Source organism: Cebidichthys violaceus, unplaced genomic scaffold, assembly GCF_023349555.1.
Source record: "Cebidichthys violaceus isolate CVI_PGR_0920_01 unplaced genomic scaffold, fCebVio1.0.p SCAF_16, whole genome shotgun sequence".
In the NCBI taxonomy this organism is placed as follows: domain Eukaryota; kingdom Metazoa; phylum Chordata; class Actinopteri; order Perciformes; family Stichaeidae; genus Cebidichthys; species Cebidichthys violaceus.
In genome coordinates this window covers 13,215,827-13,237,112 of record NW_027176329.1, presented here as the reverse complement: position 1 = coordinate 13,237,112, position 21,286 = coordinate 13,215,827, and the positions used below count along the sequence as shown (strand labels likewise).

Here is a 21,286-nt window from a genome sequence, read left to right as displayed (position 1 = left end):
TGAGTAAAGAGACATTGTGCAAAGTATTATTACATTTTGCAGATGTACTGATCTGTTCATCATTGCTGTGAAACCTGTGTGTTTTGTATTTTAGGTGAAAGTGGAGCAGGAAAAACAGAAGCTAGTAAATACATCATGCAGTACATTGCAGCCATCACGAACCCGAGCCAGAGGGAAGAGGTTGAGAGGTGAGTGCTGTGTCCAGGTTAATAGAACTAAAAACTCATTAAGTCAGTGCTGTAATCTGAAACGTAGATTCTGAATGGTTTTATCCTTAAACCAAACTCAAGTAAATAATTGGATCATGAGAACGTGATGTTAACATTAATCATCTCCCTTTTTTCTTTTCCTCTGATTCCATTTTCGCCTCCCTGATGGCTGTCTCACACGCTACTAATCAATGTTACCACGATGTGACGAATCAGTGTGAAGAACGTGCTGCTCAAATCCAACTGTGTGTTGGAGGCTTTCGGGAACGCCAAGACGAATCGCAACGACAATTCAAGCCGCTTCGGCAAGTACATGGACATCAACTTCAACTTCAACGGGGAACCCACCGGAGGGCACATCAACAACTACCTGCTGGAGAAGGTGGGCGGGCAGGATGATGGAGGGGCTTTGACCGCAGACGGGGGACCCTTCACGGGTCCAAGAAACACAAAAACAAACTAGTTATATGTTGTCGGGGACCTAATGATCTGAAGTAAAGTACAGGAAAGTTCTGCTCATTTAGTTTCCAAATTACGTCTTCTCTCCCGAACATGAATATTTCATGAGGTGATGACAAAGAGGTGAGAGGGAACATCCACGAATAGATGTATCTGTGAAGCCAACGTGCTGCTGCTGTTGCGCGTTAATAAACGGCTCGCCTGAGGATACGTAATGCTGCTGTATTTATCCGCTGTGTTAAAGAACCGTCTGGCACTCAGAGCTGGTGTGAATGATGGTGTGAATGGTGGTGCCATGCTTCATTTACAGAGGGCAGGAATAACCGCACTGTTTCAGGTCGTCAGAGTGCCCGGAGAAAACTTGCTTTGACCCCTTTAAGAGCTCTTTGTTATTTGTCGTTTGTTACCTCAGAAACTCACACATCTGATTGCTGACCTGTGCTGCTAACTGCTTTTGTGTAGATTAATATAAATTCAGTCTTAGTTGTAACCCGGAGAGTTCCTCTTTGGGTAGTTGAAAGTAATTTAGAGAGAAACTAAAGTAAGAACAGCCAACGCAGGACCTGGCTCAACAAACAACACTCATGACGGTGTAAGAGTGTGTTAGGAGGATGGACGCTGGTTCTACTGCAATAATCTGTTTTCCTGTTTAAGTCCAGGGTGGTCCAGCAGCAAGACGGGGAGAGGAACTTCCACTCGTTCTACCAGGTAAACTCTAATCCGCGCTGCAAAACATATACCGAGCGATAAAAAACGAATGTAATCAAAGATATTGTGGATTGCCGCTCCAGCAGTTCCTCCACGATATGAACTCTAATGAATTTGGTAAATTGGATCTGAACTTGCCTGTTTGGTGGGTATTTATCACAGTTACTACGCGGAGGCTCAGATGAGATGCTGGAGTCGTTGCATCTACAGAATGATCCTGCTGCTTATATTCATACCAAAGAGGGAGCTGCAACTGCCGTGAGTTTGTCACCTTTACACTTACACTGCAGACAAAATGAGCTATTTGAGAAACGGCTGTTGGTATGAAATGAAACCAACTTCTCAATAAACACATTTGAAATAAGTAATTGGCAAAAATTGCAAAAACCCATCCAGATTGCCCCCTCTGAACTGCAGCTCATATTCTTTTGACTGATGCTGATAATCCCAAATCTATTTTTTCTTTCTTAAGACCTCCAACAACGATCGCTCGAACCACAAAGCGGTGATGAGCGCCCTGGAAGTGATCGGCTTCTCAGCAGAGGAGATTACCTCAATTTATCAGATCCTGGCCTCCATTCTTCTGTTGGTAAATTACAGCATGGATTGCTCAAAATAGGAAAAATTCATGCCTATAATCTAGGATTAAAATGATAGATTTTGCACTCCTGGTTCTTGAGATCACAGACATTTAAAGCATCCAGTAGTGATGAGGTCACGGCTCTGTAATGAACCGCGGTCGGTCTGTCTCTCAGGGCAACGTGCAGTTCGAGAGCGACGGCGAGAGCGTTCAGATCCTGGGGCTCGAGGCCGTCGGCCACATCTCCGAGCTGACGACCACGGAGGTGGACGCGGTCTGCAAGAGCCTGCTGTTCCGCACCGTGGCCACCGGGGGCGGCGAGGTCATCGAGAAGGGACACACGGAGCAGGACGCCTGCTTCGGGCGGGACGCTTTCGCCAAGGTGCTGTAATGCAAATTGAGATTTGCATTACAAATTACTTTTGTCAATTTTACCTTGACAAAAGCAGCTCGTCAGAATGAAATTGTCACTGTGTGACTCTCCTTATAGCTCATTTTCACAGTTGTCACTTATTTCTAACTCTGTCAAACACACTCTTATTTCTAGGCTCTTTACGAGAGACTTTTCGGCTGGATTGTGAGCCGCATCAACAGCGTCATTGAAGTCAAAGACTACGACCCGGTGCTTCATGGGAAGAACACAGTCATTGGCGTGTTGGATATCTACGGCTTTGAGATCTTTGACAACAACAGGTTGGTGCTGCTGCCGTATCTCTGTGTCACTTTGTGCAAAGAAACTGCTGATGCCGTTGCTCAGGTGTTTGTTCCTCTGCTTGTCGGCCAGTTTCGAACAGTTCTGCATCAACTACTGCAACGAGAAGCTGCAGCAGCTCTTCATCGAGCTGATCCTCAGACAGGAGCAAGGAGAATACCAGAGAGAGGGCATCACCTGGCAACACGTGAGAAGCACACACGCACGAGCGGCAACACTCGCACGTAATATGCACACAAGAAAAACATACATCTGCAGATCAGTTGTCCCTCAGCAGCTGTGCAGGACATAGTCTTATGTTCACACAGTGTAGTGATACATAAGTGTGCGGAGGTTAAGGTAGTGAATTAATGAAAGTTTTCTCTAACGTTATTCAAGTGTTTTTAGTGGCCTCACACACTTGCAAGTCGGCCAATAAATAAAAAAAAAAACTGTAATCGCTGATGACGGTTTTCTGTGTATATTTAAAATTGCACCTCACTGTTGATTCCAATTATATTTATGACACTTACTGTCAAATTTGGTGTTTTAAATTAGTCACTTGGTGTCTAAGTGACTAATGGGAACAACTATTTTGAAACTGGTCCAGTTTGGAAGTAGAACAGTAGAACAGACAGCCACGGTGCTCAAAACAGTCTGATAAGTATTCACAAACAAATGCCAAGTTACCTAACTCGTAAAACGGATTTGCATCTGTAAATCTGTATCCGTGTTTGTAATTTTACTTTAATTTGAATTTACTTAAACGTCTACATTTGCATGACTGAATAACATTGACAATCCTTATATCTATTTGGGAATTGTCAACTTAACATTTTAAAACTGAAATGTGTTGCTCACGGATCTCAGCCGATTCGTGTGGGTCATACCATTCACAAGTTAAAGGGAAGACCCAGCGCTCTCCAGTAGGTGGCGCTAATGCAGCATTTATGGATGCAAACCGCCGTTTAACTAAACAGAAAGAGAATAGAAGCCTTCGCTACGTAAACATTAGTCCAAAGGCACCACTTTCATTAAAGCATCCATGGATACTTCCTGACCCTGTTAGGCTCACAGGGGTGTTCCCTCTCTTCCAGCAACAAGTCACATGACACAATAACGAACAGAGCGGAACAAGACAACAACAACTTTTAGCAGTTCTCCCTCAATACTGGATACATTTCATGATCTCCTTAGTCACTTAGACACAAAAAACATGGGAATATAGGGTCCAGGTTGAAAAATACCAAAGCTACACTTTAATTTCTGCTATTGTACATCACCGTATTATCCCCCTCTCAATTAACAACCACCCCGTTTACACGCAGATTGATTACTTCAACAACCAGATCATCGTGGACCTGGTGGAGCAGCCCCACAAGGGCATCATCTCCATCCTGGACGAAGCGTGCCTCACTGTGGGCAAAGTCACCGACACGGTCTGCCTGGAGAGCATGGACACCAAACTGGCCCAGCACCCCCACTACACCTCCCGCAAGGTGAGATCAGATCAGAAACGTGAAACAACATGAAACCAAAACGCTAACTTCACAGAGTTAGTAAGAAGTGTTGTTGACATGTTCTCCTCAGACCTTACTCTGAAAAATCAAAATTTATGAGATCTTCATTTCCGTTGCAGGATAGAAATAAAGTATTTTAGTATTTGTTGTGTGTTTTTTGTTTCGACTTTTGACTTGAAATTAACAAGCAATAACAACGGGGGTCCACACTGCAGTGTGACTTTAATATTTACTATAACTCAGGTGCAGTAGGGAATTTTGTCTTAAGAGACATCATGAGATGCTTTTTTTTTTTTTTTTTTTCAAACAGCCGGGGCTCTGAAATGCAGCCGTCATTCATCTGTACACAGCAAACATTTATATAATATGTCGTATGTAATATTTGCACTCACAGCGTCTCCTCTTCATTTCCAGCTCATTCCCACCGACAAAACCATGGACTTCCAGAAACACTTCCGTATCCGCCACTACGCCGGAGACGTCACGTGAGTTGCTCACACATTACCCCCCCCAGGCAGTCCAGCCTGTGCCTGAATAAGTGACTGTGCAGAGTTCAGAAGTGTACAGCAAAAAAAAAAAATCCTATTAAGAGAGGAAGAGATGTCAGCAGTGGGTGAATTCATAGAGGCTTTCCAGTGAGTGGTGTTGCGCTCAAAGTTATTGTAAATTCCCATGTCAGCAATTATGGAAAACAATTGATTTGTGTCTGGACTTAAAACCAGAACTACAATCCTTCTGATTAGGCCTGCACCATTTTTAAAAAATATCTAATTGCAAGTATTTTTGACTGATATTGCGATTGCGATATGATTTGCGATATTATTCTCATTTTCATTAAAAAGCTTTAATATTATTATGGTGTGACTGTTGCAAGGATCTGTGCCAAACTAAGACGTTTGTACATTTAACCACGACAATGTTACATTTAAAATTGTATTTTGACACACATTTATTGCCTTTAACAAATACCGCTCCTCATGCGATTTGAATATTGCAGTCGACATTATTGCGATTTTGATAAAATTTAGGTTTAATTTTGAAGCACCACTTCTGATCTCACTTCTCAAAATGTATCCCGAGAGGTTCCAAACATCCAATTATGTAATATATTTGCTTGACGAAAGATCCACATGGACCATACAGTAAATTGTGTGTCCACATTTTGAATTATACAAACGGGAAATGTAGTCACCGAACGTTGATGCTTACATGAGTTGTGACCTACTGTACAAATCTGTTCATGTGGAAACACATGAAGAACACTCCTCACACACACACACACACACACACACACACACACACACACACACACACACACACACACACACACAGTATAGTGCATTCACTAAGCTGCACATTCAGGCATTCAGACAACACAACCATGTCCAGGAGAGGAGGTGACTGTTGATGGGACAGAATCAGTGGTCGCCAATGTTCAAAACGTGCAGCTCTGATTTGTAAAGGCTGGTGACACCTTGAAGTATTTTCCAGGGTTGCACGTGCACGTTTTGCACCACACAGAATAAAATTAGAATTGGCATGTCGCTGTTATAGGAGAGATCTGATCGAGGATGCAAATGAAAGATGACTTTCTGATGTTCTCCACAACAGCATGAACATGTGTTTTGATCACTTGTTAGGGCTTTCATTTTGTAATTTAAACCATCCGTCCTCCTTTAGTCCTAATTTATAAAAATCCTTTTGGTAAATAATTTCGCCTTTGGAAAAATTTGGTGACTTGCAAAAAGGCCCTGCACCACATTCAAACAGAAAACAGAATGGATACGATTAATTCTATCTTAAATCACATGTAACCCTTTATCCTATTTCGAAAGCATGACCATTTTTGTTTACGTTGGTGGTCATTTGGTTTATCATTCACAGACTAGAGAGGGTTTGTTGGGATTCCTTCTCCATCACTGCTCCACTTCTTTAATGTGCCCACCGGATTTAAACGTCACAGTGGTCACCCGACGGGGCTTTGGTTTCAGAAAGATCCCCGCCGCTCACGTGGACTGCCCTCAATCTAGAGAGGGGAAGGACATTAATATGTCAAGGGAGCACGAAAGGAGGAGGAGTGGGAGGAGGAGGAGGAGGATGGGGGGGGGGGAATTGGGTGGCAGGCTGATGAAACAATTTTGGATGTAGCAGCAGCAGTAATCAAGGAGAAGTGGAGTCGGGTTTATTGAAGGTCCTTGGCACGGGGAATTCCGGGCTAACGCGATGTCGAACACTCACTGAAACACAGAGCAATTTCATCCGTCTCTGGAGCTCCAGACAGCTCTCACAGACAATTACTGCACTGTCAACGTTCAGCAGTATTCAGATCGTTCACTTCAGTAAAGGTGCCGGCATACGTACTTTAAGTGGAGAAATGACCAGCGCGAGGGTTATACTATTATACGTCGTGTCATGACGTTATTATTACTGATGCATTGACATGTAAGCAGCATTTCACTGTTGTAGAGGTGGAGTTAATTATTTCCGCCAGGGGATCATAATAATAATAATTTTATTTATATAGCACTTTTCAAGCTTAAGCACAAAGTGCTTTCCAGATTAAAAGATTTAAGGAATGAAAATTAAAAAGCCCCCCCCCCCCTTTTTTTTTAGTAATACTAAAAAGAGAGCACATCAAGCTGCACTGAGCCCAAAGCTAACCAGATGGACGTGCAAGTGCAAAATAAAAAGACACTCGTTCATGTGAGTAAGATGTGGATAAGGGAAAGAAAGCTCAGATAAAACAGGTGAAGATTAAGAAGGAGAAATAACCACACATATAAACAAATGAGATGCAAAAATCAGAGCAAATAAAAATGTAATATGTAATATATGTAACGACAATAAAAACACCACATCAACGTACTATAAAGAACAACTATAAAGTGATGCGATAATGGAATGCATTACTTGCCACCTTGTGAAAGTGCTGACACACCTGGCAGAGATCTGCACTCTTCTGAGTTCACTTCACACAAATGTTTTCTTGATCAGTCCATTCATTGTTCGGTTTGTAAGTCTGAAATTAGTAAGAAATGCTCATCACAATTACCCAAACCCCAAACGATCCAGATTACTGTAATTCAAGACAGAGAGAATCAGCAAACCATGAAATGTATTTTTCGTATGAAAAATAAATAAAAGGATGAATCAGTTATGAATCAAGTTAAAGCTCCAAGAAGGAACTTTCATTTTGTGATGATTTTGGCGGTCCCTGAGGACAAAAGCAGCAGCGTTTCAGACCACCAGAGTCCCTTTGGAAAAACCTCTCATATTACTGCATCAGGGTCTGACAGTTTACCCGGTTCTGGTTCTTCCTTGCCTCCCTCCCCTCCAGCGGGCCCAGCAGTACGGCCTTTTCTCCCAGTGTAGCAGCGAGGCTCTGCTCCTGGCCGGAGGAGGAGACGCTGCTGCCGGCGGCTGAGCTCTCCTCCTCCCGCTGGAGCTCCGACTACAGGTCAAAGGTGGCACCAAAGCCGGGTCAGGGTCTGTCCGCTGTGGGCCGGTCGCTGCTGGAGGCCCAGCTAGAGTCTGAGCTGAAGGAGTTTCTGGTGAACCTGCATGATTTCATCTGATTTTCTGTGGAATCCGACAGCGATGACAAGCATTAACAATAGCTATATAGAAATAGACAATCTTCTCTCTGATGGTCTCCTTTACTGATGGAGGTCATAAAAAGGCATCAGGATTAAACTGAAGCTGTTTCATAACCAATTAAAAGTCGATTTAGTAATGAACATTTAATGTTATACCAAACACATATATTTAAGTACAGTACTGGAGTAAATGTACTTTCCTGCTGGCGTTAACAAGGCGGGCGGCTAAAGAGCATGCGTGACCGACCTGCAGCGCTGATGACAGATGGCCGTCCCTGTCACTGCGTGTCCCTGTCACCCCGCCTCATGTCGGAGGGCCGCTCTCTCTCTGAGCTGTCACCCCTGGTATATCGCTCCGTGGTGGCACTGGCCCCCCACCATCCCCTGTCCCACCCCACCACATCTGAGTCTACGATGGCTAAATATACCCTCATCCTCACCACCCACTGCCCGCCGCCCCCCCCACCGGCACCACCACTCTCAGCGCACCACCACTATCACAAGCTTTGACCTATTTTGCTTCCTCCTCCTCCTCCTCCTCTTTCCTGTTTCCTCTTTTCGTCTTCTCCTCCCTCTGTACTGCAACACTCACCTGACTCTCTTTGCCATCCACATCTTAATTCCCTGCAGTATTTCCGCCTGCACATGCAGCACTTTGAGCAGCCGTAAGATATATCATATTCCCCCACTGCACAACTTTACAGTGCCAGAAATCTCACGTCTTTGTCACCATGGCGCTCTCGGCGTGAGCTCCCTTTAACCTTCTGCAACACGGCCCTCTCCTCGCTCCAGCCTTGACCTTCACACTTTGATATACTTCCCTCTAAATCATCCTCACGTCTCTGGAGGAACCGCTGCCTTTTTCTCCACATGTCCCCTCCTGTCCTGTCCTCTCCCAGCACTGTCCTGTCCTGTCCTTGTAATTTTGTTGTGCTGACTGCTCTTTCTCTCTCTTTTCCTCTCGCACTCCGTCTCTCTCCGGTGAGCTTTCCCGGGATTTGGTCAGGTGGTTTCGGCGCCCGTGAGCCAAGGGGACACATCTGTCATAGCCAGCCTCTGCTTCTTTGCCTCCAGATGTGACATTCTAGGACACAGCCGCAGACAGGGCCACGCAGGCGACATGTGACATGCTGAGTGTGTCCTTGGTTTTGTTGGTGTGTGTGTGTGTGTGTGTGTGTGTGTGTGTGTGTGTGTGTGTGTGTGTGTGTATGTGTTTGTTTGTTAGAGAGGGAAGGGTGCAGAGATAATGTGTAGAAGAAATATGTGTGTGTGTGTGTGTGTGTGTGTGTGTGTGTGTGTGTGTGTGTGTGTGTGTGTATGTGTTTGTTAGAGAGGGAAGGGTGCAGAGATAATGTGTAGAAGAAATATATGTGTGTGTGTGTGTGTGTGTGTGTGTGTGTGTGTGTGTGTGTGTGTGGAAGAGAGTGTGAACTACTGCAGTGGTGGAAGTACTTTTACTCAAGTGCTGGTGTTGAGGTACTTGAACTTTACTCGAGTATTTCCATTTTGTGTTACTTTATACATTTATCTGTAGTCATTTTGCAGTTTACAGATTGATTTTTACATACAAATATATGCTAAAATATGAAGTACATTGTATTGTAAACCATTTACATTCTAACCTTCTCACATGATCTTATTTCAATAACCACTGCATCAAGAGGTACAATTGTTGTTTCCCAAAACAAAGCACAAAATCCATACAAAAATGAATAAAAATGAGTTTAGCAGGCTTTGTTTTTCATCTTTCTTCTCCCAAATAATCCTCTTATGACCCACCAAATGTATCTTGTGACCCTTTGTAGGGGCCTCGACCCCTAAAATATATTAAAAGCAAAGTTTAAACTAGCCTCACCGTGTCCAGCTACAACAGTAACTACTCTACACCCAGGATGCTACAAGTTCTACTGTAATACTTGAAGTACATTTCGCTGCTCTACATCTGTACTTTTACCTCAGTAGAATTTGTCATGCAGGACTTTTACATGAGCAAAGGATCTGAATACTTCATCCACCACTGATGTATTGTTAGCCAGTGTCTTCCAAGCTTTTTAGCTTGTGACCTGATTTTATTTAAATAACAGTTTGAGCCCTAAAGAGCTTAGATTTCACTAAAAATGTAAAAAAATAGAGAAGAGTACAACAAATCCCATGTTTGGGAACCACTGGATTCAACTACCTAACTGTATACAGTAGTTCAAAGTAAATATATAAAATAATACAACACTCAAACTGGCTATTTTTCTGCGGAAGAAGTACTTTTTTAAAGCACATTTAGCTTATAATATTTCAGTACAAAGTAGGATTTTGAATGCAGGATATATTTTTTTAGGAAAGCATCCACACCGTGTAATGTTTTGTTACATTGTGAACAAGAGAGGAGAGGGAGAGGTTTATTTGAGGCAACGCTTACACTACTCTCTTAGCCCCGGGCTGGACGGCTTATGTAACTGTAAGACTGCGACCTCCCGCTGACACTTCACCAAAACCAACTGAGCAGTTTTAAAGAAAAGCCAAACGGATTAGTTGTTTTCTTTTCCTTCTCCAAAACGTGAGCCGCAGGGGGAATTTGAGCACGTTCCTAATTCATAAATTGTCTAGCCTGACGATTGTGAATCATTTGAAATAGAGTGGAGTCTCTGGAACCTATTGCTGCTTGTAACGAAATAATTTCCCCTCGCGGGATCAATAAAGTTACTATCTATCTATCTATCTATCTATCTATCTATCTATCTATCTATCTATCTATCTATCTATCTATCTATCTATCTATCTATCTAGCTATCTATCTATCTATCTCTTAACATAGTGATCGTGACCCTTTTGGTGACAGACACCTGTTTGAACTGTGACTACCTTGTAATTTTAACAACTTTGTTTTTGACACACCTCTTCACTCCAAGTGCTCTTAAGTGGGACATCCCTCCTTCTTTGGAGCTACTTCAATTACTCTCCTTTTCTCCCTCTACATCCATCACAGATATTCCGTCGAGGGCTTTCTGGACAAAAACAAGGACCTGCTTTTCCAAGATTTCAAGCGTCTCATGTACAACAGGTGCCAAATATCATGATGCTCTTGACAGTTCAGAAACTGGGTTAAATGTATAATGAGTTCTTTGCCCATCACTCCTCTGCTAACCCAGTTAATGACGCCCCCCCCTCCTCTCATGTAGTGCCAACCCAGTCCTGAAGGAGATGTGGCCAGATGGTCAGCTGGGCATCACGGAGGTCACCAAGCGACCTCTGACTGCGGCCACCCTCTTCAAAAACTCCATTGTGGCCTTGGTGGATAAGCTGGGCTGCAAGGTCAGTGGTTTCAGTTTAGGATTGACTTCCTGTTCCCTTCCCTTTAACCATTTGGGGAAGCTGAGGTTGGCATTGGCAGTTTTTAGACTGATTAAAGATACATGATTCTGACAAATATAAAGTAAAGACAAGGAACAAAGGCAGAGTGCAGTAAATATGGACACTGAAGTTCTTACATTTTCAGACTGGTCGGAAAACTGCGTGACAGATGGAAGATTAATTTTCTAACTTTTCAGGCAGATTATTTTACCTCCAAAAATCATTTCCCTAGAACACACTTAATAGATCAATAATCTACTAACAATCGTGTTCTTTCTGCTTTTATGTCCATTTAAACTATTTTATTTAAGAACATATTTAGTTCATAGGAATTAATCGTATCTCTGTTTTGATAGGTGATTGTCTTTGTGCCTATTATTAAATATTAAAATCAATATAATAAATGAGTTTAAAGAATGAACAATAAGATATGTGATTCAAGGCAGCTTGACCACGCTAGCTGAGATGGCAGTGCTCCTAAGAGTTCTGCTAAGCTAGTTAGCTTGGCAGGAGTTTTTTTTTCATCATCTCATTTAGTTATGTGAAATAACTACTGTAAATTAATTGCTTTATTTTCTCAAATTACAGTTGTTTTGTCTCTATCAATAATGGATTTGTCTGCCTTATTTTGTTATGTGGAATAAGAAAGTGAAGATTCATGTTTTCAATTACAGAAAAATCAATAAGTAAACTTTGTTTAGCTTTAGGCTAGCCGCGGCTACAGCTGTCTTGCTTTGAGTTAGCTACGCAGCGAGTTACCATGGTTTGACTTTATGCCTTTCTATGGCTTCATCATTTTCATATGGCAATACAGATGCCAAAATGTCATTTGACCAAATATGTAGTTCTGTGTCTGGGTCTGAAGGGCAGAATTTGCGTGAAATCAAAGCCAGGTTTGATTTTGTGATCATATGTTCACGTTGGAGTTGCAGTATTTAGCACAGACGTAGATCTTCTCCCCCAGTTTACGTTGCTGCCATCATCAGAAAGATGCTCTGCACCAGTTTGCCTGTTCTGGTCCCTGTAAAGCCTCAATGAGTCACAGGCTATTCTGAGGCTGCCAGTGCGTCTGTGTGCGATGTCTCTTTTTGGAGGACGGCTCGTCAACATGCATGATAAAAATATGGAACGAGATGCAACGCACAGCCGTCCAGCAGGGAACGTACATAGATGGCGATGTGCTGTTTTTGGTGTCAGAGAGTATCAGTTTTTGTAGGTCGCTCGTCCTCGTCCCGTCTGGCTGCGTGTGGTGTTGATAGGGGGGGGGGGGGGGGTAAAGGGGGAGGTGGTGCTGGACCACAAGATGTGCTGCTCACCTCTCCTGGCCTCATCTCGCCGACTGAAGTCTGACATTTCCTGCTGTTATTTTGGGATGGCCTGCTGTCAGGCTGCTCGCAGCATCTCGTCTCGGTGTGGCTGAGGTAAAATGAAAGGCAGCTCCCCTGGCAACCTTCAGGTCACGTCAAATGAGCGGATGTTTTCCTCTACCACCGAACAGGAGCACCTGTGCCCATTCTGCCCATCTAGTCTGCTCCCAACCCCCCCCCCCCCCCCCCCCCCCCGCGCACCATTAACTGAACTTGAGTTGAAACTTGGGGCACACAGTGCACATGGATCATTGATATGATCGATGACAGTGTTGGGGAGCAGAAAGTGTTCACTTTGTTCCGCCGTCTTTCACGGACGGCGAGTGAGAGACGTCTCTGTTCTGTGACAGGACAGCGCATCCCCTCAGAGGTCCCTGTCAAGGTCCAGGCGCCCAGCCGTCAGCTCTGCACTGGAGGCTTTATCACCTTCGCGGATGTGATGCGCAGTTAAGCGCGCTGTTAATAAGTACATGTGTCGCGATGCTCAGCTGCTAGCAGCTGTTGAAAGTGTGATTAAGGTCAGTGGACTCGGTTTGCCGGTGTTGCGGCTTGGCTGTCACAGTTCAGAAACTGTAGTTTATTGACACGCACAGTGATGAACACAGCAGTGATGGAAAAACATGCAACAATAAAAATAAAAGACAAGCACAAGTTTGTGCAGGTGATAAAACAAGAGTGTTATGAAAAAATATCGCCTCAATCATACAAACACTGAAAAGCGTTGGAAGTACGTGTACACTGTCCTGCTATGGCAGTACTTTGATTGTGGTTCATTGCGTCCTCACTTTAATTTCCTTCAGTATTGTAGTATATATTTCTGTAAATGAATACAGAAGTTAGTCGCAGCAATGTGGTGATGTGATATTTCATAGACCCCAGCTGGGAAATAACAAAGAAAAAAAGGCATTTGGTGTCTTTTTATTGAAAGAGGATCTCTCTCTACTCGTTTCCTTAGAGGATTGCCCGCATCCCTTTTTGTCTTTGTCTTTCAGGAGCCTTACTACGTGCGGTGCATAAAGCCCAACGAGATGAAGTCCCCGGTGCTGTTCGACGACGCTCGCTGCGAGCATCAGGTGGCCTACCTCGGCCTGATGGAGAACGTGATGGTGCGCCGAGCGGGCTTTGCCTACAGGCAGCATTACGCTCGCGTCCTGCAGCGGTAAGAGAACGTCGTGGCGCTCTGTGAAGCACGAGTTCTGCAGCGTCCTCCTACGGTCAACTCCTCTGTGAGGAAGTTGTCTTTTTTGTCTTACAGCAGCTCATTTTACCACCAGGGTTGTGTAAAATGTACCAAACTATGCAGTACTCCTTACTCCTATGATACAATTATAATTAAAACCAATACCATAAGAGTTATCTTACTTAATATGAATGGAAATCTCCAAATTACATGTAACAGAAAAGAAGAATGATGCATATAATCTTTTCCATTTAATTAAAAAATGCAGAGGACGAGAACATTTACAAAATCAAGTAAAACCAGATTTTTTTGTCTCCAATTGAGACTGAAGCTGTTTTTGTTGATTGCTGAGGAAAAATACTTAATTTTCAAAGTACTCCAGGGATTTTAGATGATGTGATGCAGTAGATGCAGAGTTACCCTTGCTTTTCACAATCCACTAGATCCTACACTTCCCAGAATGCAACTTGATAGCTTCTTTTTCCTTTTGTTCATCTTAAATAATCATCTAATTTTCTTAGACCTGACAAATCTTCAAACCCACAGAAGATATGATACAATAGTATAACAATACAAGCTGAGTAGTACTTCCCATGGCTAGTAAATGTGAAATTGGTGAAGTGCCCCTTTAAAGACAAGCACTGACTAAAAACACTTTTCCAGGTAAATTAAAAGAGCACCTCTTCCATTTTTGTAGATGCTGAACAGCACTCTTGTTGTCGCTCATGAATGTCCGCAGGTATAAAATGACGTGCGAGTACACCTGGCCGAACCACCTGATGGGCTCGGACAGAGAGGCCGTGGAGGCCATCGTCACCCAGCACGGTTTCCAGGACGATGTGGCGTACGGACTCACCAAGCTGTTTGTCCGAACGCCGCGGTCTCTCTTCACTCTGGAGCAGGAGAGAGCCGCCCTCATCCCCATCCTGGTGCTCTTCCTGCAGAAGGTCGGCCATATTAGTATCAGTATCACTGTTTTATTTGTCGCCATCGTCTGAAATCTCAGATCCCCACGGATGTTTTCAAAGACCGCGCATGCACTTTGATAAGGATGTATTGATCCGACAGTACAACTAATTGACACAGACCTAATTTAATGTCACGAGCAGCTCCGATCATGTGATCTCAGTTAATCCCCCTGCAACGTTATCTTCTCCAGTTCCCAACGTGGGCCTCTGGGTTTCAGAGTGGAGATCGCAGTTTGCCTCAACCTCATGAATACGTGGCTTCTGGTTATGTTTGACTGAAATTGATCTGCCAGCTTGAATCCTAATTTCCTGTAACAATAATGGGGATAACTAATGAGATCCAAAGCTACAGTTACATTACAGTCAATTACTTCACTCGCTCCACGAAAAACACCCTTCTCCCTTTCTCTCTCCCCTGACCTACTTTGATGACTGCAGAGAAGTCTGGTTCTTTAACTGGAGCACGAGTTCGTCTGCAGCTCAGTGGGACTCTCTCATCGCTCCTCTCTCGCTTTCTGTCTTCAAAACATCCCTTTTTCCCCAAAGGTGTGGCGTGGGGCTTTGGCTCGTAAGAGGTGCCGGCAAATGAGGGCCATCTACGCCATCATGGGCTGCTATAAGCGCTACAAGGTGAAGGCCCACTTCTGGGAGGTGGAGAGGAGGTTCGCTAATGTGCGAACCATGGCCGACTACGGGAAGAGCGTGGAGTGGCCCACCCCGCCTGCAGCTCTGTCCCAGTTTCACAACAACACAGTCATGCTGCATCGCAGGTCAGATACTACAAAATGAAACTCAACAATGTGAAATATTGAGTCTTTAACCATATTTTAAAGTGAGATAAATCCAGGCGATGACCTCCGGTTCTGAAAAGTCAAGTCAACGCAGAAGTGCCTTAAACTTGCATTCTTTCTAATGACAATCAGGGGACGACTCCTCTGGTTACAAAAAGAAGTCTGATTGTGTGGAAGTCTATGAGAGAATGACTCTACTTCTCTCTTGATTTATTCTCTCAGTAAACATTGTAAACATGAGTTTATGGTCTCAATCTCTAGTTTCAAGTCTTCTTCAAAACAGCTTGATGTTCATTTAGTAAATTATGGTCCATTTAGAGTCAAATAGACCATAAAGCAGGGTATGCAATAGGGCGGGGCTAACTTGTGATTGACAGGTTGAATACTGTGTCTCTACATCACTCCTCCGCAGTCCAAATACGTTAATTTCCATTCAGTGGTCGCAAAAAACCAAGATGGTGAGTGATGAAACTACAGACAGCAGCCAGTTAGTTTAGCTTAGCATAAAGACTGTAAATAGTGTCCAAAGCTAATACTTGAGACTCCGGGCAGTTACTGCGCTCGGCCAGGAAATAGTTCAGCACATAATGGCCCTCAAAAAGCTGTTTGTACCATTTGGTTTAAGTACAGATTAAATAAACAAGATACAACGTCAATTGGTGAACTTGAGAGGTGCTGCTAGGCAGACTTTGGACAGAGCTAGTCTAGTGTAGTTTATTTACTCGCACAGTGTTGAACACAGCAGTGATGAAAACTATGATAATAAAGCTAGGCAAAATTTTGAGACAAACACAAGTTTGTGCAGGTGATAAAACAAGAGTGTTATGTAAAAATATCGCCTCAATCATACAAACACTGAATCAGTCCAAGTGTTGGAAGTACGTTTGCACTGTGTCCCGCTATGGCGGTACTTTCATTGTGTTTCATTGCGTCCTTACTTTAATTTCCTTCAGTATTACTGTATATGTTTCACTGTAAAATGCTGCACAAGCCAAACAAACAATAGAATACAATACAAACATTTGGTTACCAGTGTTCCTTCCTCTCCTGGCTGTAGCTTCTTATTGAACACACAGATGTTAAAGTGGCATCGATAACCGCATTTAGCTCGACAACATTTCATTTGCATTGAAAACTAATTATTTTTAATTAGTATTATTTAATTCATTAATTATTATTAATTATTTCTCCCTGGCGGATTCTTTTCTTCTCCAGTTTGAATTAATTCTCAGCAACTGCAGAATAATTTGAATGATTCTCTGGGTGTGTGAGTTTTGGATCAGCACAGATATGTTTTGGCACTGCGGATGGAGTTTATTTTTATCCCTCGTAGACCTAGTCTTGAAGTCGTTCCTCCTACTGTATTGTTTTTCTTTTTTTTTTGGTTGCACCTTTGATGTGTTATTCCGCCCAGGAGACATGCTGCCTTGTTCCCATCCCCTTGTTGTCAGGTGGTGGGCGAGGCAGATCGTGAAGAACATCCCTCCGTCTGACATACTGGAGGTTCGGGCCAAAGTGGCGGCTCTGACTGCTCTGAGCGGAGAGAGGAAGGACTGGGGAGTCAGCAGAGCCTGGGAGAGGGACTACCTCGCCAATGTAAGAAGATTTACATACAAATAATTCCGGTTAAGCTTGGAGATTCATTCTTGACCATGGGAAAACAAACCTAGCAAGACAAAAGATAATACATTAACAGAACAACAGAAGGAGTCTTGTACCTCCTTACCAGAGCAAAACACAAACATACCCTTTCAAGGTAGAATGATCCTAAAATAAAATAAAATATAATAAAATAAAATAATATATAGACTCATACAAAAGTCACTTCTCACCCCAAATAATTTTTTGTGTCTGAGACGTTTCTGGGCGACAACCCCCAAAAACCGTAGCGACCAGTTGCCAGATTGTGAGCATGCATCCAAGAGGAAGCTACGAAAGTCACACCGCCGAAAAACCCCGAGAAGAAACAACACACGAACAAAGCGGTGCCTTTGTAATATTTTATGGTTATTAATGACGAAAAGCAGCTTTTTAATTAGGTACAGATCCAGGGTTTCATTTGCAGCTGAAGATAAAAGATAAAGGATAAAATAGATAACAAAAATAATAAATCCACTGTGCCGTGCGGACACTTCTATTTTTAATAGCTTCTACTTAGTGTTTTCTCCTCATTTTCTCTTTGTTCATTCACTTTCTGTTAACGAAAACATTTGCCAAGCACTCCACGCCATGAGAGGACCTTAACGGTTCAGTGTGACTCTTCACACAACAAAATGCTTATTCCCTGCATGAAAAATAACTGGGGAAATCCATTGGATTTTTTTTTTTCACTTGAATTCATCACAGTAAACAAGACTTGAATGACCAGCAGTGTGTTGGAGGACAGAGATCATCCGTGGTTGTGAATGTATATGGCGCATGTGACGACGAGCCTCGCGGAATGACCAAAGGAGGATGGTGCTTGTGAACACAGCCCTCCTTTAATGAATCCCACAGTCGACTCATTTAACGGCTAATCTGAGCTTGTTTGGTGGCCGGAGGCTTGAGAGACGTCTTCAGGGAGCCAAGAGCATGACTGAGTCACTCCCCTCGTTAGTTTGTCAGGCGGCCCGTGACTCGTCGTCCTCCTTCAGGGCTTCGGCTCCACAAGCTTGTTCTTAATTCCACAAAGACCTATAGAGGAGTGCATGTAATGGGGCATGCGGGCGGCCTGAAACGTGGTTTGTGTGCGGCTGAAGTCGCTTTGGAACCACTGTCTGGGATCATGAAAGGGGAAAGTTAGACCAGTTAGTTTGTGTTATGTGTTCTCAGAAACCCTCAACGAGAGCACAAGGATCGGCAAGTTTGCGCCATTATTTTGAATTCAAGCTTTTCTTAGAAATCAAAGTTCGCTTGTCAGGACAAGAAGAAGAGAAAAACAAATCTTATTTCCTGTAGCAATTTACACCCATCTACCATTATTTGATCCCCTTAATGTGCGCGGGGAGCTATCAGAAAGTCACATGGCTCCAGAGGAAGTCTCAAAAGATCAGGATCTGAACAAACTCGGGAGAAGAAGAGAAGGACTCTACTGAGCATGCTCAATGGGTCCAAAAAACGCAGAAGCGTGAGGGAGCCAAACCTTTTCGGTGTATTTGCCCAAAGAGCAAGGCCATGTATTGAACGCGGTATACAATTCTTTAAAAGAGACAACAAACTGGATAAGTAAGTAAGTAAGAATTATTTATAAAGCGCTTTTCACAGACATTAGTCACAAAGTGCTTAACAGGAGTGGAATTATGAGCATAATAACACAAAGTGACCATATAAGGGCCAAAAGTTTACATTTAAGAAGACACAAAAAACAGAAAGTACACAATTAAAACATGGCTTAAAAGCAGGCCTAGGACATGAGATTCAAACTAACACCAGTCTAAACAGGTATGTCTTGAGATGATTTTGGAATCAGCTAAACGTGGGGGTGCAGGCAGAGCATTCCTCAGCCTTGGTGCTACTGCCTCAAAAGCTCGGTCACCAAGGGTCCTAAGGCGAGCGTCTGGGACGGACAGATAACACGTTTGACCTGAGACCGTGGGTGAATAAGGGTGAAGTAGTTCAGCCACATATGTAGGAGCCTGACCGTGTACTGCTCTGTAAGTGAGGGTGAGAATTTTAAAGTGGATCCTAAATGCTACAGGGAGCCAGTGAAGAGATCGGAGTATGGGGGTGATGCGAGATCCCCTCCGCTCACTCCTACCTTTTTTCAAGAATGCTGTAAAGTGAACCGTGAGTGGAAGAAACTGTGGTGTGGTTTTTCGCCCTGCTCAGAAGCCATCTGTTACATAACAACACTACTTTAGCAGCAACGGAAGTCAGACGGCGTCTCACGTTACAGCAGTTTTACAACTGTGTCGGTGAACTTTAGGCAACATAATAGCACCAAAGGCGCTCACTAGAGCCAGCGAAAACACAACTATTCTTAGTTTCACGTTATTGTCAACTAAAGAAAATGTGTTTCTGGATATTCTATTTCATTTCTGCTCATAGATTCCCAGAAATGCTACACTGGCCCATAACTACATCCATCATATTGGGTTTAATTGTTAAACATCTAGTTCCAAAAACATTAACATTTGTCTTTAACAACTTCCACTCTTCTCTGAAGACTCCCCACAAGATTTTGGAAAACTGGCTGCAGAGATGTGATCCCGTTAAGCCAAAAGAGCATTCATGAGGCCACTGGTGTTGGGCGATGAGGCCTGGCTTGTTCTGGTTGATCCCATTGGTGTGGGATGGGGCTCAGCGAGGGCCAATCGAGTTCTTCCACTTCAAACCAGGAAAAAAACATTTCTTTATGGAACTGGCTTTTGTTTCCTGAATTTGGAAGCATACCAAAAATATCATCTAATGGTCTAGCATTTGGATTTCCCCTCACTGGCACTAAGGAACATGTCAACACAACAAAGGGATTTTCTCATGCATTTGGTCACATGCTTTGGTTGTTTCAGTATGAATACATCTTTAGAAAATATTTCAAGGGAACATTTTCAATGGAATCTTACGGGAAAAAAACATTTAGTAGCTGGAATATATTAGAAACGGCTCCGTAAAGGGAAGATAGATTATAGTGACGGCTCCGCTCTATAGGAGTGAGACTGCGACATGGTTTGAGATTAGCGCCCCACCGACCGCATTTCTCATCAGGCAGTTTAGCTCCAGTATCAGCCGCCCTGCTCCCCCTCCATCGGCACGTCAAACACCGTGGCTGGTAACGGCAGCCTGAGGCCGCGAGCTTTGATCTGCTACTTATGGAATTAAAGTGATAAAAAAGAAGCTGAGAAGAGGTCGCCCAGAGTATTACGACTAACGACGAGATACACTCCCACGCTGCCGTACTGTAGCTACCGGCTTCTGTGTAATAACACGGGGTCTTTTTATTTCTGCAGGTGAGAGACTGCCCTCAGACCAGCTCCGGCTTCGTTCGAGTTTCCAAGGAGCTGAGGAACAAAGACGAGTACACCCAGGTCCTCTTCTCTGGCTTCTGTAGGAAGGTACAGTATGTGAAGTGGGGGAAGAAAAAGAAACAACACGCTGACATGAAAATGTCTGTTTTGAACAAGGAGTTTCTGTCTTTTCTTGCTTCCTTTTAGCCTCGGGATTATTTTTTCTTTTTCTCACCTGCTGTGTTCTCCGTTCCACCCCCTCGCTGTCGGCTTTTGTGTCCGCTCGTCTTTCAAGATTTCAGAAAGTAATACAAAGAAGTTAGGTAAAAAATAATCATAGAGGATTAATTGCGAAAGATTTCCTCAACCTTTAAGATATCCTTTTCATTTTTAAAGTCTGTTGGGATCTCCACCAAATGCTGCTGTGGCCCAGCTTATTATTTCACCTTATGATTAACTCTTATCATCTCCCTGTGGATAATAATGGCCATGTTTTCCTTATCAGGGATTGCAGAGACAGGGCTTCCACTAAATTCTGCAGCTTTAGCCAAAGTACATTTGAAGATATGCAGGCTTTGATGAAGTGAAATAAAACAACCTCCAACACTGACAAACCCACCAGAGCCTTTGTCTTTGTATCGGATCCTTTTGTTTTGTTGTGTTTTGTTTCGTGAGTGTTGCTCGCTTGCAGCTCCACAGGGGAAACTTGTTTTTGAATTGAGAGAGAGTGATAACCCAAAAGATCCTACAAGTTGCAAAAAAAAAAAAAAATGCAAATGTTGAGCTTAATCCTTGTCTCTGATCCCTCCTCTGCCCTCTCAGGTAAATAGATTCAACAAAAGCACCGACCGAGGCCTGCTCATCACAGACAAGTGCGTCTACAAATTGGAGCCTAAGAAGCAGTACAAGGTTCTGAAGAGGTTTCCCTTGGATGCCGTAAGTACTCACAT

The 21,286-nt window shown here is 43.4% G+C and overlaps 1 protein-coding gene across 1 annotated transcript in view; it reads left to right on the top strand.

Moving 5' to 3' along the window:
* myo1g (myosin IG) overlaps positions 1-21,286 on the top strand; it is a 42,419-nt gene that overhangs the window by 4,284 nt on the left and 16,849 nt on the right. Inside the window, exons 3-20 of the mRNA XM_068711349.1 lie at positions 95-188; positions 426-591; positions 1,323-1,376; positions 1,539-1,634; positions 1,849-1,965; positions 2,132-2,338; positions 2,504-2,649; positions 2,741-2,855; positions 3,976-4,146; positions 4,582-4,652; positions 10,744-10,818; positions 10,937-11,069; positions 13,468-13,634; positions 14,395-14,602; positions 15,170-15,393; positions 16,866-17,010; positions 20,340-20,444; positions 21,159-21,272. Of these exons, the coding sequence (XP_068567450.1) occupies positions 95-188; positions 426-591; positions 1,323-1,376; positions 1,539-1,634; positions 1,849-1,965; positions 2,132-2,338; positions 2,504-2,649; positions 2,741-2,855; positions 3,976-4,146; positions 4,582-4,652; positions 10,744-10,818; positions 10,937-11,069; positions 13,468-13,634; positions 14,395-14,602; positions 15,170-15,393; positions 16,866-17,010; positions 20,340-20,444; positions 21,159-21,272 (2,408 nt within the window). The remainder of the gene's footprint in view (positions 1-94; positions 189-425; positions 592-1,322; positions 1,377-1,538; positions 1,635-1,848; positions 1,966-2,131; positions 2,339-2,503; positions 2,650-2,740; positions 2,856-3,975; positions 4,147-4,581; positions 4,653-10,743; positions 10,819-10,936; positions 11,070-13,467; positions 13,635-14,394; positions 14,603-15,169; positions 15,394-16,865; positions 17,011-20,339; positions 20,445-21,158; positions 21,273-21,286) is intronic.